Below are 19,655 nucleotides of genomic sequence, written 5' to 3'. Positions count from 1 at the left end.
ATGGGGAAATAAATGGTATTTGCTGCTTTACTGCAGAACTCACCAAGGTTAGCTGGAGCCAAAGCAAGAGATAATAGCTCTGGACCATTGTTCCTGCTTCACTGTAGCTGTTCAGAAGTGACAGCCACAACTTTTAAACATTACCATTTAATTTAAGCAATCTGACTCTCTTTGGTAGGGGGAGGGAATTACTTGCTGACAGTCTATCATTTTTTCATTATACTTCGGAGAGTAATTACAGGTTGCTACATGCATTTAGAAACTAGTATATATGGTTTTTAAACAAGTATTCAGCTCATACAAAATTGTTTTTTTAAAATTCAAAATCAATAAAAATCTTTAAAAACGTGACACTTAGGCCCTTGCCTAGGGTTCAGAGCTCTAAACATGTAGAGTATATTAAAATGTGGAAAACATATACCTTTTGTTACATTATTCTACAGCTGTCATTTATTTCACTTTGATATAAAAATAATTATTGTTCTGAGCATAATAGTATACATTTCCTTTACTGTCCAATTACAGTCTACTCCAATTCAAATTAATCATTTTAAGATGGCAATTCCATTATACTATGAATAAAATTTAATAGTCTAAAGTACGGCTATTGTTTCAATGGCTAAAACTATGTGTTGAATTATATAAGGGATTTTATTAATATTAAAGTTAAACACTATGCATTTTAATTAGACCTTTTAAAATATGGTTGACCATAGTCTATGAAATATTTCTGCAGAAATATCAATCTCTACTTACAGCTTTCTTTTGAGAGGCATCTATTAATGGGAGATTTGTTTAATTACAGATGTAAGATGTTTTGACTTAATTTCAACTCTGCTATATTATTTAACATCAGTCATAATGCAATATTATATATACAATTATGCTTTAGACCAACTGACAAAATATAGTGTACAAGGAGAGCAGAGGGTTGATTTAGGTAAAATGATACGTATATGGTTTTAAACACATTTAATCCAACAATCCATATGAGGAGGAACCAGCTCTAATTACAGGGCATCTTTCTGGGTCTTAAATAGGACCTTAGTGGATTAAAGAACTAATACCCCTCTAAAATGAACTGCTTACTTCCTCTCCAGCAGCTGGAAGGCTTGTGAAACCAGGTATTGGCAGGAGAGAGACAAAAAATTTAAATCTTCTTGTGTTCACTTAAAGTTTGCCTGGAGATCTTTCCTTCAAAGTTCTATAGTGGTTAGTTGCTTTTTCTCAGAAGTAGAAAAGGCTGCTATGTTAACTTTATAATAAAGAAATAATTAACATTTTAATTATTATCCTTTGAAGTAAGAAATGTGTTACCTAATATATGAACCTTTTTCTGTGAAACCAAGTGATTGAATCCCATTTCTTTACAAATTACATTTGATCATTTTACAAATCCGTATTATGAATTTCTTTTTCAATCTCTTGCTGCTTAGAGTGAGATTCAGGAACACAATTTGTGATGTAGAAAATCAGGTAAGGTTTAGATTCAAGCATGATGAGTCAGAAAATTCTAAATAGCACTTGAATATATAAACTGCAATGTTAACTTATATCTCCAATGCAACTTAAGCTATGGGTAGCATTTGGAAAGCATTTCATATCCCATATATTATACTGTGAACTCCTGGAGGGTGGGTAACACGTCGTATGCACCAGTGCACAGCACAGAACCTAGCACTTAGAGTAAATCTCTTAATCTAGAAAATCTTCAGCCTGAGAAACACTTTGGTCATAGGTGAAATAGATCAAAAAGTACTCTCTTATTTCTAAAAATGATGCAATAGATAAGTCAATCTTTTTTTTCTAGTGGAAATGATATAAACTTATCAGTCAATTAATCAACCAATCAACCTTTGGTCTCTTCCTGTTTCTTCTTCTGAGGCATCTGGCAAATTTGTGGCTTAAGGTCTTTAAAACTTCACAGACTTGATAAAATACAGTAGATATGTGACCATAATCAAATGGGGCAAAGATCTGGGTCTTCATCTGATACCAATCCCATCAAGAAAGGGAAAAATAAAGCTAATAAACTTCCTTTGGCCTCAGATATATTTTACCCACTCTTTGATTATTGTGAATGGCAATATTGCAAAGCTGGGAGATAAGGAGTGCCCATACTTTCACACCACATCTATGTTGCATCATCAGATGCAGCCTGGGCCTTCTCAACTTTGCCTGGCTCCTTGGCAAGAGAAAGAGGAGACTTAGAGTTTGGAGAAGAGGGTAAACACTATACCTTCCTTTTCCCACTTCCGGCAAAACTGAAAAGTATTTAAAGGACAACCATAAGTTAAAAGAAATATTTTGAAAACTGTTAAATCTCTAATTTGAGAGCCCAAAGCCTCATTTAATCCTTGGCAAGATGTTTATGCTTGTTTCGCAACCCATGAAAGTCACAACCAGTGAGACACTGCTTTCTTTAAATCAATCACTTCAAAAGAAAAAAGGTTTGTACTTCTAGAACTTACGAAGGCTCTTCTGACACAACAGCTCCTTCTTCCAGTTCTTGAGCTTGTTTGTACCATGGAAGCTTGGCCTCTACAGGAAGTTTCTCTGAGAATTAAATGAATGCACATACAAGAGAAGTTAGAACTGATTTCAGATTTCAGGGGAATTCCTTTCCTTCCTCACCAGTTCATAGTTTCGCACTGTACCTAAAAGTTACTATGTTGAACACTACAAATAATGGTAAGTTGTTTAGGTAAATTTCTACTTATGATGATGGTTTTATCAAGAATAAAAGAAACAGATTTTTTAAGTGTTTAGTAGTACTAGTTAGTCTCTGTTTAGCATGCCCCCTTTTATCACATTGAAGAGCAAAGGAAAGCCTTTTTTATTATGAAAGTTATAACTAGGAGTATCAGCTTGATATGGATACAGAGACATCAAGGTATCTTTGCTTTGATTCCCGATGAAAAGATAGGCCAATTATTACCTTTTAAAACAAACACAAACACAGTAAATTATATTGTGATCATTTTATAAATTCGAACTTGCATTTCTTTTGCCTTTTGCCTAAGTATGATCTATGCTATACTTTAAAAAACAAACATAACTCTGATACTCTGAAGTTCACAAAACATCGCTTTAGATATGTGACTCATCTGATACCTCCCCAAAGCTCACTGACAATTAGAATATGAGCAATTCAGGGTCCATGCCCATAATTTGACTTGTTTAATCTATTTATCTAACTTCGGCCAAACAATTCAGAACAAGCTTCCTAACTACTTCCTGGGGAAAAAAAATGTGAAGGAGAAAAAAGAAAGAGAGGTTATAACTTCTCCTACAGAAGTAACTGCCAAGATTCCCATTCTGACATATTTATTAGGGTCATTTATAGGCATATTTGCCTTTATAGTATGACCCAGTGAAGCTTTATCACCATTTTATAACATAGAATTGCAAAGATGAAAGAAATATGTCTATATACGCATACACCATAGAATTATATGGCATTTTAATGTTTAGTGAGCCAGATTTCACTACTTAGTTGTGAAAATCCAGATTTTATTTTTGATAGTTAACCACAAACTGCTTTTCTTTCTCTGAAGTGGCTTGGTAAAGGCAGAACTACAAATAATTGACGATTTTAAGTTAGGGGTATCACTCTTATCTTCTATGTGAGCAATTGCTTATAGTCAGAAAGCAAAGCGAGTGAGAAAGGTAACACTTCCAAAGCCAAAAGGATTTGCTAATATTTTAAACACAGCAACACATTTTAAACACATGCATACATAATTTTACAACTACCCCACCTCTTCTAATGAAACTGAGAAGTGAAACCATCTTTGACTGCCCAGCTAGCTCTCTGTCTTTCAATAATGAAGCATAGCAATTAGTCTGAACTAATAACAGACTTAAAATTGTTGTCAATTTGAACTGAATCCTGTCAGATGTCCTAGTGGCCACTTCCTCCTATATTTGAGAATGCTAATTATGGTAAAGAGTTAAAAAATAACCTCTGTGGAGAACTAACTATATGTCAGACACAGGGCTAAGCGCCTTATTTGCATTATATTTTATTTAATTGTCCCACATGATCTCTGAGATAGTTGCTATTATCCCATTTTACAGAGAAGGAAGCTGAGGCTTAGTGAGAGATGTATTTATTAAAATTAATCAGGATTTCTGGTACGCTCTTTGACAGGATGGGAGATTTCCTTTAATATCATTAATTTAAATTTCATGATGCTATTTACTCCTACCAAGGACAACCTATAGTGTAATAACTACACTGTGGCTGATTTTCAGAAAGAACTTTAATGATTTAAAAAACAAATTAAGAAAAGGATGGGAACCATACCTAATATTAAAAACAGGAGAAGGCTCATAACAAAGAGCTCTCTACTTCTGAATGTTTTGTGATATTGGGTTTTTTCTATTTCATGATACAGACTGATAAATATATTAGGACAGAAATCAGATTCATATTTGTGCTAAGCTGAGAGACCTGGTATAATTATAATAAATCTTGACCACTAACTTTTCTAAATGTCTTTTTAATGTATTATTTACAGTGTCTATTAAGTTCTGATTTATTTCAAGATTTCATGTCAAATTATGATTCCTGAACTCAGTCTCATATTAATCTTTTACATTTCAATATGAAAATCAACAGTCCCCCCCCACCCCCCATCAGTTTGAAAGAGGAATCTTCCCAATATATTTCAGGCTTAGTGAGGAAGACACATTTAGATTCACTGCATGTTTTTAACAACAAGAAATGTAGATAGTAAATCACACATATATTTCTGTAACATGTGGTCTCCTTTCAAGCAGATATATCTGGTATTTTCCAGCAACAGTCTTCAATCAACTTTATGACTTCAGAGAGAATTATATAAATAAACAGATTTCTAAATGTAGTGCTTGATACAAAATTGCTACCAAAACTATTTGAAATATTTTTTAAAAATAATCAAGTCCATTTAGTAGAATCTAAGTTACAAAGAATAATTACTAAGAACATTGGGAATACTCAAAAATAGTCCAAGGAGTTTAAAATAACACCTGAATACATAAAAGCAATTTTTAAAACTTCATGAAGCACCTGTCAAGTTACCTTTGGGTTTATAGCAGGGAGTGGGTATGATGCATTCCTCTTTGATGTGGGGCTTTGTTTTGGAACTACAGCCTCCTGTGTGCACTCCTCGATGGTCGATGCAGAGGACCACACGGTACCTGAGGCCCTGGCCACATGTCACTGTGCACTGGAAAGAAAACCAAGAGAGAGGAGACTCACAGGCAAAGCCTTGTTTATGTTTCTTCATTTCCCAGCTAAGACCTCCTGCATAAGGACTGCTTTATATGAGGACTCCTGGTGGATTTCTTGCCAATCATGGGATCTTTGTTCTGTTTGGTTATTAGGAGTAAAGCCGGCTGGGAATCCAATCACTTTCATTTTCTTAGATTTGGATTAGTCAGCCAGAAACACTTAGCACTTACTGTGTGCAAAGTCTCAAAACAAGCACCAAGAAGAAAGAGAAAAGAAACTGTAGGAATTCTGCTCAATTCAGATTATCAACACTGCATTTTTCTTTAGTCACTTTGCTAATGGATTTTATAACCAAAATATGGGAAATGCTAGTGTCTACATGAATACAAAAAATTTTTGACTGTTATCACAGCTATGATGATTTAGATTGAAGCATGGTTGATCCATTTGATAATACTGAAGTGGAATTTCAAAATGTTTTTAAAGGAAGTGATTCAATGGCCAGATGTAGACAGCACCTACAGTGATTTTATATGCTTTTTCTCTATGGCAAGTGCAGATGTAGAGAAACGTCAGAGCTCTGATCTGTTTCCACAAGCCATGTGGCTCTGTGAAGTTTTTTGTCATCTCTTTGGCTGGGGGAACAAAGGTTTACTTCCTCATCTTTCTATCTCCTATGCCATTTCCCTTGTTGCTTTATCAGTCAGGAAACACAGAACTACATTTTATGTTTAATTGCAGCAACTTCCCTAACATCTAGATTTTTTTTGTTTTGTTTTAATTGTTCCACTGCATCCTCACTTCAATTATTGTGATATGTGTTTTTTTATTTTAATCCACTCCAACACTTTTTGGATATAAATAGAATATAAGAAATAAAAAATGAAGCCAAACTTTTGGTCTATTGAACTCTTATCACAACAGCTTTCACAGCTTCAGGATCGGTCACTCAGCCTCGATTACTCTTGAAAGGCATTTGCTTCCCCTTGCCATTTGAGGGGCTATTATCCAGAGGAATGACAGAGGCCTTTTGAAGTAATTTGGAAAAAGACTCTTTTTTTAATCATTTACTTTTGGTTATGCTGGATCTGTGGTCCTGTTCCTACTGTAGGAGCTAAGCTTGTAGATTTCGGACACCTCAAGGGCGGAAGCAGGGGGCCAAGGGTACCAGGTGAGGCAGTGATGATGAGAGGACAGACTGGACTTACTCTCCTAACCAACAAAGAAAGAAGGCACAGTTACCGGAGACCACTCCTGTGCCAGCCATTTAGGACAGTCAAAAATGTTGCAGGGTTGCACGATGGGCATCTTAGGGGTGTACATGCATTTCCACTCTTCCACTGAAGTGACATGCCCCTGGATGTCCTCCTCCACACAGGAAACTGCCCGGCTCTGGACGCCCCCCCCACACGAGGAGGAGCACGCGGTCCACGGGGTGGCCTCCCACCTACAGAAGCAAGGCGGAGTCATCAGGGCAGACATGCACATTGCCAAACCTCCTCAGTGACCTTTCAGACCAACCCTGTTCCCACTGCCTATTGGGGTAATCTGGTTCTACGAGGCCATGGTTCAGGGAACCAAAAGCTATCTATTGCCTAAAACCTGATGAGTGAGAGGGAAGGATTCAATGTTGGCAAAAGTGCTCTGTAAAACCGTGAAGCTGTAGACAAATGTAACAGACTACTTTTCTGAGAGCCATCTACAATGGTGTCTGTGTTACCTATAACCTACTCAAAAGAAGGCTGTTCACCCTTCTTCCTAGATTCAATGATTAAACCCCACTAAGTATCCATGTCAAGATTAAAGGTGGTTAACCAGTTAACCGTTGTAGTTTGTACCTGAGCTGATACTTTTATTTCCAATGTCATGGCTTTATTACTTAGCTTCTGAATACATTTTACATGAGGAACACCTAAAAGATCAAGGAAAACAAAATGCACTTTCTCTCTTGCTTCTGCAATCATCAGCTTTGGGTCTATAAGGTTTCAGCACAATTCTGATGTCCTTTCTGTCGCAACATTAAGCTGAGGAACAAAAGTGTCCTGTAGGCACTATCTATCTATTCTCTAAAAGGTGAAGAGCACTTGGCAGTTAGAGTTCCCCCATTAAAGAACTGGAATTGCGATGAGGTTTAGATTTGGTTGGACGACTGATGGCATCTAAATATAGAGATACGGTTAAGTAAGGCAGAAAATAACAATATTTTTAATCATATTTAAGAGAAACCCATTGAGTTTTCAGAGCTCTGCTTAGCTCTGAAGCATTTGAGACCAGGTGCTGAATGAGAGCTTTGCCCAATTCTCTATTCTCCCTCAGTAGATTCAGACAGTGTAGAATTTCTAAAAAAACAGAAACATTAGGACCAAATGATGCTGAGCTTGTCTTTCTTGCATATAGTCTACTTTTTGATGAGGACTGCTAAGGAGCTTAAAATTTCTTTTAGTATTATGTGAGAGAATTTCAGTGATGGAGAAACAAAATGTCAAGAAGTTGATCCATTTGAGTTATTTAAAAATATTGTAAAGGCATAGTTGTGAAGACAATTATTCTCTAAGTAGGATTTCATAACCTTATGAGCTTGGTTTGTCTTCTGCATGAGGCCGAATAATGTGTGTTTCCCGGTTATAGAGGGTTTTCCTCTGCGCTCGCTGCGCTATTCAAGTCTAGGCAACTACTGCTATCTTCACTGCCAACAGTTCAAACATGCTGCCAGATACAATATTTTCCTATGCATATTTCCCCAGGAGACACATTAAAAATGTTATTCTGGGGAAACTGAGGCCCTCTGATAGCCCTTAGGAGACTTTCTGATCTTTTTCAAGAGAATGAAGCATCTCTGTAGAGAGTTTCTCTTCCCAAAGGGTAGGACCAATTCTTATTTGTCTCTACAATAAATCTCTGGGGGGCTTTCTTCTGGTGGTAACAGGCTTGAATCAGAATGAAATTAGGCTAAATACGTAAGTACATATTCACAGTGGATTTGATCTGACAATGATGTGGGAATATGTTTTAGGATGTACATATAAACTCCTAGAATATTAGGATGCCATAGAAAGAGCACATTTTCTAATTGATACTCTAACATCCCCAAACTTGACCCTTCTAAAGAGAGAGGGATTGATTTCTGTCTCAACACTTGGATCTGACCCATGGTGTAACTTAACAAACAATATTAAGTTTCTTTCTTGGTGTCAGTGATCACAGAGAGAAAAATGACATTGATATTTTTCTAAAAATTTATAGTATGGTTCTAGCATACAACTACAAGTCTATATGTGAAAATTATTGTGTGAATCCTTGTATAATAATAGTGTTGAATTTTAAGTAAAACATATCTGGGTACTTTAAATAAACCATAACTAAAGCTGGATGAGAGAGGGTGTCCATTAGGATATCTTAAAACAGTGACCAGGTAAGTGTTCATTATTAAAAAAGGCATATTGAATAAACCTGCCCTAAAACAATGATAAATGAATTTATATATCATATATTTTAAGTCCCTTGACTTTTAATTTTTTAAACATCTGAGTGTATTTGATATAAGAAATTCTCAAAATTAAGAAGGATGTGGAGAAGTTGCATACATTAATTACAAATTAAGATAATTTATCAGATTATATTCTTCTATTATGTCCAGCTATGTGTTACAGTCAAAGACTGAAAGCAAGAAAGACCAATATATAAGTTTATTAATTGTGTTTTGTGTCTATACTTGTTATCTTAAACCCATTTAAATAAGTATAGCCTCTGTCTTGATCAGTGGGTAGCTGCCATTTGAGAACCATCTTTGAGCCTCATGTTTTCTTATGAAATGAAAATATATTTGTAAAAATAGCTTCCATTTACTAAGACTTTATCAGTAAGGCAGAGTATTTAATTTTAGAACTAGTTCAACAGCAGAAGTACAAGAGTAAGGAATATAGTCTATTTGCTAATTGTCCTTTCCCGATGTGATGCATGGACATGCCCAATGTGTACATGGGAACATGGTGCTAGCAAACATCAAGACTCCTTTTGATATAACATTGAGGATACTGGGATTTAGGCATTTTGGGGAAAATGGCAATATATAAGAAATCAATTTTAACCTAAGCTAGGCATTAGCCATGCCAGAGAAATATAAACAAGAGAGATCATAGCTTTAAAAGAAACCTAGGACCTATTTTACAGGAAAAACAAACTTGATGTTGCTCACTCCTGACACCCAACTAACTTTGCCTTACCCTGACATATATGGCCCCCACGCAAAAGTTATGTGTGTCCTATGGATAACTATTTTAAAGTTATAGATATTGAAGTCAAATGAAATCTTGGTTCAGTTAATATAAGCTTTTAATATTTTTATGCAATTTTATCAATGATAAGATTTTAATAGATAAATTTGGTTCTGGATCAACCTGGCAAAATGATACATCAGGAACATTCTAAAGTTGTTCATTGCCTTTATCAACATAGTTATAGGAAAGTGGGAGGAGCTGACTCACGAGGTAACCACTAGTGGAAGAACTTAAAAAAAAAAAACTATATAGGGCATAAATCAAATTCCCCTCTTTATATGCAAACATTAGAATGGTGAAAAGTGAGTTCTCTCCAAGTAAGGCTGGATGACAACTTCCAATGGTCTATATGTGCTATACAAATATGGTATGTGGGTGTGATTGTTGGGGAAGGAGTGGAAGAACGAAGTATCATTGGGGAGTTAGATTAGATGACCAACTGGCCTCCATTTGGATTCTAATTCATTAGGTATTTGAAGATATTTTCTAGTTAAGAAGAAAATTATTTTCTGGGCTTGGGTTATTTTGGGATTGAGCACAATACTGTGGATTATTCCAACTATTTATGATCTATTTCAACCCGTAGCAACCAACTCTCTGAAGGTCAAGAGAAGAAAGCAAATGTCTCTTAGCACAGTGGTTACTTCAAACCCAATTCTAATTTATGTTATCTGTGGAGCTGTTGCCAACACAGCCAGCAATGCACTCAGTAGCTAGCATATTTTTCAGCTTCTCTGGTTTTCTTATGAATATGTTAATAAAGAGAAAAAGTCCTTTCAAAGGTTCCCAAAGCACTCTTATTATTTTTTCTAGCTTTTAAAAACACTTAAAAAAATTCAATGCAGCATATAGAATTTTATGTTTCAGAAAAAAAGCCCTCCAAAATGTTGTGAACAACAGAGATACGAAAAATTGGACTTGTTGCATTTAATTATGATTTCTTTGGAATAAAAAGAGAATATGTAAGCCCATATGCAGACTAATACCACATCTGGAATTCCATATTCATGGTACTGCAATAATACTTCAGGCAGTGTTTGTTTAACAGTTAGCAACAGTGCTTTAATGACCAGTGTCCTATTGCAGAAGAAACACAGAGAAGGACAAAGGCAGTGAAAGAAAGACATAACATAAGCCCATACACTGTATCTAATCGGAGTGAATTACTGTGTCCACCCCAATGTAATATAATCCTATCTTAAAATGGTTTTTGAATGACAGGCTTACAGTCTGAGCAGGCCAGGCCAGTATTATTCAAAAGCAGAGCTCAGGATGAATTGCAAAATATACCATCTACCATTTTTTGTTTACAGAAAAACACAAACTAAAAAAATAAAAAAATAAAAAAATAAAATAAAATAAAGCAGCAGCAGACTGATTTAACTAATCTAGCATCAGGATGATTGATTTACGTACCGAGGAAGGGGATGGTAGAGGTCATAAGGCATGATCTGCTTGTATCCGTCACTGTTAGGAACAATAATGCCAACCCTCTGAGTAGAAGGTACACACAATAAAATAAACACTAAATGATTACATTATACAAATTTTCTATACAATGCAAAACAACATTAATAAATTGTCTCTGATAAACAACACTAAAACAGTTTAATGTCTTTATGCAAGCATATGCTTCGGATGGAGCGAATTCTTTGAAAGAGTACCGTTTAGTACAATTAGTTCTCTGATCCAAGCAGGAAATACCACTGGACAGGGTGGTGGCAAGAAAACTTGACACCTCATCATTAATGTATGACACAATAAGCTTGTGAATGTGCTTTAATCCCTCAAATTATACATCCTATGAGGTCATTATTATTATCATCATTATTAATGTTACTTCCAGATGCTCACCAAGCAATTACAGTTACTGTCTCACTTCTGATGAAAGAGAGAGGTATTTAAGCACCAGAGTGTGTTCCTTGGAATTGACAATACTATGCAATACGCATTAGCAAATAGGTTTCTTCACTTGATTGATGTAAGGATTTTACTAATACCTGGAAAGCAGCCACTCGGGTATTTTATAAGGGGAAGGGTTTATAAGGGGATTGAGCAGACTAGACAACTATCAACAAAAACAAGTTCCATACCAAAGTAAAGTATGGCAGTCAAAGCAAGATAATAAGTAGGAAATGATTTTTTTGTAATCTATGAATATGATACAGTCTGAACTGCTATTAGGTGGTAGCTGTGACTGATGTTGGTGTACCTAGAGCTCTGGGAAGCCCTGTGGCTTAGAGACTGAGAATGGAGGAGAAAGGGACCATAAGAAAGGTCATTACAGGTTGTGGCAGCCCCTAGAGGCCTTTTGGATTCCAAACCACAACACGTACCCACCTCACCGATTTCTACCAAAGCCTCTAATCGTAAGACTGGCCTCTTGCTGAGGCCTAGCCCCCAAGCTCGGGGCAGATTTTGGATAAGAGGAGTAGTGCACCCCACTGTCCATCAAGAGTGGGAGGCAGAGAGAACACTGGTCTGTTCAGTACACAGACGGCAGCCTGAGGCAGAGCACAGGAGGGCAGGGGCAGAAGACATTTATTTTGTAAATGACGAATGAACAGAATACTGAAAGAACTCATGTATTCTTATCTGTATCCCTGCAATGGAGGGACAGGCCTATATTTGTATATTCACATAATACTTAAATATTCCATAGACATATGTTGATATTCACATTTAAGTAAAGACTTTAGTTTTGGCACCATCTTCTCACCAATGATATTATATGGCTAGCAAACCTAAGCTTTCGGGTAAAAAGCCAAAGAAAAAGAGTAAGCTGGGTTTTCTTCTCTGGATCATAAAGATAAAAGATATCATTGACTGGAGATCATTCATAATAGGGAAGGAGGAAGGAGGCAGGGAAACAAGAGGAGAGGCCAGGGTAGTTTCTGAAGAAATTACTGAAAGGCAAGGGGACACATGAGAGAAATTAAGTTTGAAAGAAAATGGGAAACAAAACTGGAAGACAGACTTCTATTACCAGGAAGGAAAAACACTGGAGTATTAATTTATTTTACATGTCTAAATTTTCTGTATTTTACTTTTATGAGTACACTTTTTTGTACTCATTTGTATGACTAAGTTTTCATGGTATGTATTTATTACCCCAAAGTAACAATGCTTATGAAACTGGATGCTGCCTTTTGGGCTTGCTCAAAATTCCACGGCTTTTTAACACAAGAATGAAATGAATATTGGACTAAACTTTTCTTACTGTTTCTAGAATTACAGGAGCTTATTTTTTGTTTTCTCTCTTCTTCTGACAGACAAGAAGTTGGATGTGAGAGGCTAGTGCTTCCTTTTGTTAGAATCATGTGATCTCTTTCCAATAATTCTTACGTCTACATGTTTAAGAATGCCAACCTTCCAAAGTTCTACTAACAACTTTGAACTTCTACTTTATATCCAGTGGAAGTTAATTAAGGAATACTCAAATTAAAGTTGCATTCTGCATGACCCGATTATCTTTACTCATGCCCACCTCAATTTGTAAATGCAGAAAAAATCATATATGTCATTGCCTTTTCTCCTAAAAACATCATGGCTATAATTTGTGAACTTCAATATTGGAATTAACTGTAACAGATCTCTGTCAATTGATTTATCAGCTGATGATATTTAAAATGGAGACAGTAATATTTAAAAAAGAGACAAGATGGAAGAGAGGAAGGGGTATAAAAGGGGAGTGTATAGAAATCAAGATGTTGGGCTCTATTTGAGACTGATTTAGAAATTATGTTTTTATTTGAACAAGGAGCTTTAAACCTGTATTCAGCACAACTACAGTTATATATTTGTCTTTCTATGGCATGGGTCATGGTGAAGACTCATAAAATGACTCTATGGCACCTGTGAAAACAAAGATATCAAAACAGTGGTGCTCTGTCCAGTCCTGTTAATGCATATTCATGTGCATGGACCTTGCTCTCTCTTGGGGTTCACGCCATGGTCCCGGCTTTTCACTACACTGTCCTAGAGGGGAAGGCGATCTTGCCTACACTTTATCTCCTGTTGCTCACCCTTAAGATGCTTTGTGTTTTCTTAGGCAAAGTGTACATTTTGGAGAATGATGTCATTTATGGACTTTAAGAAATTCTTCACATATTTAGGTCACAATTTGCCTGTGTGTGCTTGTGTGTGTGAGCCCATGTGCAAATGTGTTTGACTATGTAGGGAGTGGTGAAGGAGGCAAAAAATGATTAAATAGGTATCAAAAAGGGAAGATAAAAGAAACAGTTGGTTTGGGGGGCAAAAACTCATTCTCCATCGCCTTAATTATCCTGGCCACTCAAGGACTTCTTGCACTGGGCAATGACCTGACTTCAGGAAAAATCCGCATCATCAATGGGAGTGGTGGGAAGAAGAGAAGGTGAGGATGAGGAAGTGATCCTTCTGGAGTAATGTGGAGATTCAGGCTTGTTTAGAAGAAGCAGTAATCCCACTTCATCCTCTCAAAGTATAAGGTCCAATGACAGGAGAATGTGTAAATCTTATGACATGATCTTATAATGAAATGAAATATTGCAGTACATAAAATGAAGCTTTTCGAGCCATTTTAATGACACAGAAAATGCTTAAATGTAATGTCAACTGGAAAACATTCAACACAAAATAGTATGTACAATGTGATCCCCAATTCTAAGAAAATTTGTATTTGTTTATCATCTATACCATCATTTTCATAAAATCTGTGTGTGTATATATGTGTGTATGTACATACACACATAAGTACACACATATATTAGAAAAAGGCCTAACATTAACAATGGTTAATTCATGGTATTTGAATTATGGGTGTTTTTTTTTTTTTTTTTTTTTTGGCTTCATTTTCTTTTTTTTCCCTGTAGTTTCCAAGTTTCCTATAATGTATTACCTTTTAAAATCAAAGCAATTAAAATGTTAAAGTAAGGCAAAAACCAAATCTTCAGAAAGTATAAAATAGAAACATTTGGAAATATGATACAAATGGATGGAACAAAGCCACCCCCTCAAATCCCACATGTCACTTACGGATTACTGAGTTTTTGTGCTGAAATGATCTAAGATGCTACTTTTAGAACAATATCCCTGACTTTAAAAAGTCAAGACAAAATCAGACTATGTCCTACTCAGTGGTGGAATTTACATTTTGTGATAAATCTCTCTGTACAAGAAAAATCTTAATGTAACTAACTCCATGAGCACCTAATCTGTGGAGTTCTTTTAATGATGGGAATGAACCATTAGGAGTCCCTTTCCTGGTTTTAACTGTCTCCTCTAAGTGATTTGCTCCTCTAAGTGAACCTTTTGCCTCTTCTGAGCTGCAAGACCTCATTTCTGACAGGTGGCTGTGCTCCAAGTTTTTAAAGCTCAGTGCATGCCAGACAACTCATTATCTTCCACTAGAAACTGCTTCTTCTCCTGTTAGCACTACTCCTGTGTGGGACACTGTCATCTTCCCATCCACCTGGGCTAGATACTGTGGAACTATCTTGGCTTCTTCTCTTTCCCTTATTCCCTTTAGGGTCTCAACTCTACCAGCTGCCACCTCAACAAAAGCAATGTCTACTTAGACCCCCTCCTGCCGCAGACTTAGGTCCTTCTCAGCAAATTTCAAACAAATCTCTCTGCCTGCAGCCTTTGCCTTCCCCAACCCAGAGCACCAACTATGGTATTTTACTTTCCAACTCAAAAGTCTCAAGTGGCTACCAAATACCCAATGAAATTTCTTTGTGAAGTCCTACCTCTACGAAAGCCTTTCTTTATTTTTCCTCTCACCACCTAGCCAAAAATTCTCTCTCTCTCTTCCAAGTCCCATAACACTTTTAACTTCCTCTCACCACTTTTAACCATGCAATAACTTCTAACTACATACAAGTTTTCCTTTAATTTAATGCCATGAGGCAGAATCCATATTGATTCTTCACTGTATTCCTTAGCACAGTGATTAGGCCATATTCACTGAATGAAATTATGTCACTGGTATACAGATGCAAAGGCAAGCAATACAACCCCCATCCAGAATTAAAACAACACGAAAACCCTCATGGTTACAGTAGGAAACTGTTTCCAGTAGGAAGGGAGGAAAAGAAACTTTTACATAAACTGCCACTCCCTGTACCCTCCTCCACCTTTCTTTTTCCTAGCTCTGCCACCTTTGTGAGAGAGCAGCGTGTTTTGGAGGGTGGTTTGGTAGTTTAGGGGCGGCTGTTCTGGTAGGCAGGGTTGACTGGATAATCTGAGGCCGAGAGAGGACAACTTAATGGTAACTGTGTGTCCAGCTTGCTTGGCTTATCTCTGCATCTCTTCCATTGGGTGTCTCCCAGAAATTGGTGGGAAAGCTTTTATTTTTTAATTTTCTCTTCCTTTTCTGCCTAATGTGTCTTACGGATACCATGCTGCTTCTGTCACTCTACAACTCAATTCCCCCAAGGACTCTGTTGGGGCACAGAGTCTATCTAGTTAATTCATCTTTGTTTTTCCCATGGCACCAGGCACAGACTTTGGCACAAGATAGGTTCCCAATAAAAAAGGGAATGTAAGCGGGGCTGGTGGAAGGAATGCTGGCACAGAAGACAGTGCTCCATCTTCTCTCAACAACTCCAAGACAACAGAAACCAACCTCTCTGTAAGCAGTGCTTCAGAAAGGGGCAGGAGAGAGGTAATGAAAAGTTGGAAGAGACCCACAAGCCCTTTTCTCTTTCTTGAGTTACAGAGCACAAGGGAGTATTGCAAAATGAGAAAAAGGACTACTTGAGGAGTTGGGAGATGAAAGGTCAGTTCTTGTCTCTGCCACTTTCTTTCTATGTGACCCTGAGTACGTTACATCTGGACCTCTGTCATGCTTTCTGCAAAAGCTAAGAATTGGATGAGATAGGGCGTTTTAAGATAAGAATGGGTGCCTAGAAATCCATTGCATCAAACTCTAACTTACCTTTCCCCTTCCTACTTGCTGCTGAGGGCAGAACTTAGAGCTCTGTGAACACAGCTTGAAAACCACTGAAGTAGATGATTACCTCAAAATCCCTCCTACTCTACCATTTAGTGGCTTTATAAAACCCACCAGGCTCCCCATTAATTAAAGAGGCAAGTTGATATGTAGCAAATATTCTGTAAACAGCTCACGATGATGTTTTAAATCATAGTAACTTGTAGATAATACTCATTTACTTGAACTGCACTGCAACCAAACCAAATGATCCCTGCTTTATTGTGAAGGACTTTCACTCATTTTTTAGACACGAATTCATTTTCTGCTATAATATTAACTACTGGAGAGTTTTTGATCATTTGACCCAAAATAACATCTCACATCTACATTTCTGTGGTTAAAAATTCTTGATTTTAATGAATGGAATTTCTGAACTGCTTTTAAACAAGTGGAGCAGATATTTTTCATAAGCCTAAAAATGCTATCAGTCTCCCTGGACATTGTTTGCCTCTTCTGTATTGTCCAAAGTGATCTGGTCATTTTCTGGTTTGCATAAGTATCAGCATTTATGCTTATACGAAAAAAGCTTGCTGCTTAACCTGGGTATGTGGCCAGTTTAAAGACCAAGGGCACCAGACTTTGCACTGACAGGCTTGGCAGTTCTGCACTGGCTGTGGATGTCTATGCTGGGTTTGAACCCCAGACCTCACAGGTTGTTGAAGGCATCATGCAGAGCAAGGGTGACTATGGGATATGATAGAATGAAAGCTGCACCAGGGATCAGCATTTTTATAGTATAGGAGACACCTTAGATCTGGAAGCACTTAGATCCATGTCCCAGTGCTTTCTTTTGTTCTCCCTAATTTGGGGCAAGTCACTCAACTTCTCCTGGGCTTCAGTTTTTTCATCTGCAAAATACTCTCCCTCCTGCTAACTTCTCAGGGATTGTAAAACTCAAATGATAAAATTTATGTGAGAGGACCTTATAAATTTCAAAATAAGCAATGTTGGGCAAGTCATTTTACTGGTTTGGATCCCAATTTAATAATGACAGCTGATATCTGTTAAGTGCTTTGCACCTTGTTAAGAGCTTCGCATGTGTTATCTCATTTATTCTTGTCACAGCTACTTGGTGAGAGGAATGTTATACCCATTTTATAGATGGCAAAACTTAGGCCCACAGAGTTAAGTAAAGAAGTTACTTAGCTAATCAAGTCACATGGTTACAAATTGATGGACTGAGATTAAAAATCAGGATGATTACAATATCTGTTCTATTAACTCACAAGTTAATTATAAGAATTGCATAAACAATTATATTTTTAAAAAGTTTAAGATGGAATATAAGAAATGATTATTTTTATCAGTGATGGAATGGCTTGGTAGAAGAATTGAACTGCCCCAATAAATGAGTTAAATTATAGCTGATTATCTGATGATACGTGGTATGTCTATAAGCTTGGGGAGGGTATGGTCACATATTCTAAAAAGTACCAGAACTATGCTTTATTTATCTCACTATAAATAATATATTCAAAGTGATAATGGAATTTTACAGTGGGCATTCTTATTGCTTACTGACTAGCTGTTCAAGATAGTATATTTCAATGAGGTTGATCAAAAGAAGGGAAGATGTTACTTTTCTAATTCATTTACATACAATAATAAAACAAAAAAACTCCATGATTAAGAAAACATTTCATTATACTTTAATTGCTAAATAACTCAACCATTTTCTAATTTTCTAACACTTTGAGTTCTCATTTGTAGAGATGCACACAGCATAAAGCCCTTCTATTACAGTGAATGAAATGGCAGTCTCTCACAGCTAGTTAAGTGGGGATATTAAATACTTGTGAACTGAGGTTTCAAGAGATACTAGTTATTTTAATTTTTCATTATCATTATATTTTAAAAATCAGATAAATGTGATTTACTTACATGAAGACATTTTTTCTAGGAATTTGTGTCTCCCATTGGTAAAACAACAAATACAGAACTATCTTTCTAGACCCATATAGAATTCTAGAGTTTATATTGAGAAAGCTGAATTCTAGAGGGTTTAGGAGTTTTAATTGAGGTAACATCAGCGTTATCATTACCACAGTCTTAACAGCTATGCAGCTAACATTTATTGAGTGTTGATTATGTTTAAGGCTCTGCTAAACTCTTTAAACGTATTAAGCCATTTTTTCCTCCTGACAACTCTACGAGGTTATTTTTATTATCTTCACTTCACAGGATGAAAAAACTGAGGCTTAGTGAGAATAAGCAATCTGCCAAAGGCTACTCAACTAGTTAAGTGTCAGAGCCAGGCTGTTTTACTCGAAGCTCTGCCCCTAGTCACCAGACTTACCACTGTTTGACTAACTGGTCACCAAGTTAGGGTAAGAATCCGGGTTTTCACAAGCCCACTATATATACTGCCTCTCATGATGCAAAGATTATTTCTCTAAAATTGCATTAGGATCCACTTCTGAGGCTCTGTCACAATTTGATCTATGATCAGAGATATTTTATGCAATTTACAGCCACCAAGAACTCACCAAGAACCACTGCTTGGGGCATACAAATTTGGGCATTTGCTGAGGACTGTTCTGAATTCCTTGAGGGAAGGAGGGATATGAATGCAGTTTCAGCTACAAACAGATTTGTTTGCTAATGATTCTGACCACGATAGTGTGATGAGTGAGAGCTTTTTTCACTTGTCCAACTCTTGCCAATTTAAGTCCCCTTCATTACTGCCTTGGAGGGAAAACTAGAGGTCTGTGCCAAAAAAATAATCTGGAAAGGTGGTTCTCGGATCTTCTCACAAACAACGTCTTGCACCATTTCCCCCAGACAGCCTAATAGTCTTACAAGTCTTTCAGACCAAGATAAATAAGGTTGAGGCTGTAAATTCTGACTGACCTATCGTTTTTTAATAAAGCATATTTTACACCTTTCGTCTGCTCTGAAAACATAAGGTGCTTATTAGCTGAAATAAAACCATGCCTTTTTAGTTTTTGAACCATGGGCATATATTTTGAGGCTTTTTGACTACATGATAGCCTTGACCCTGTCATCCAAGAAGCAAAGATGACACAGAGCACTACATGAACCAACAGGCACTTCATGCCAAAAAATTTCCCCTGGTCTAACATAGAGGTACAATCATAGTATGGCAGGCACAAGAGAGATTTCACATTTGATTAGATCCCAAATGTCTTAGCTACCTGGGAAATGGCTCATAATATAATGC

At 36.7% G+C, this 19,655-nt stretch overlaps 1 protein-coding gene across 3 annotated transcripts in view; it reads right to left on the bottom strand.

Moving 5' to 3' along the window:
- The window catches only part of ADAMTSL1 (ADAMTS like 1), a 433,636-nt gene that overhangs the window by 212,416 nt on the left and 201,565 nt on the right, over positions 1-19,655 (bottom strand). For 2 of the 3 annotated variants that reach the window (XM_037797567.1, XM_037797569.1), the window contains exons 10-13: positions 10,915-10,965; positions 6,464-6,668; positions 5,069-5,216; positions 2,472-2,556 (exon numbers count right to left, since the gene is read on the bottom strand). In XM_037797567.1, coding sequence (XP_037653495.1) covers positions 2,472-2,556; positions 5,069-5,216; positions 6,464-6,668; positions 10,915-10,965 — 489 coding nt within the window. The remainder of the gene's footprint in view (positions 1-2,471; positions 2,557-5,068; positions 5,217-6,463; positions 6,669-10,914; positions 10,966-19,655) is intronic. The other variant, XM_037797568.1, reaches the window with a different exon arrangement.

The sequence above is a fragment of the Choloepus didactylus genome, chromosome 10, assembly GCF_015220235.1.
Source record: "Choloepus didactylus isolate mChoDid1 chromosome 10, mChoDid1.pri, whole genome shotgun sequence".
Lineage (NCBI taxonomy): Eukaryota > Metazoa > Chordata > Mammalia > Pilosa > Megalonychidae > Choloepus > Choloepus didactylus.
Note: the sequence above shows the minus strand (reverse complement) of the source record. Positions and strands in the feature narration are given on the sequence as shown.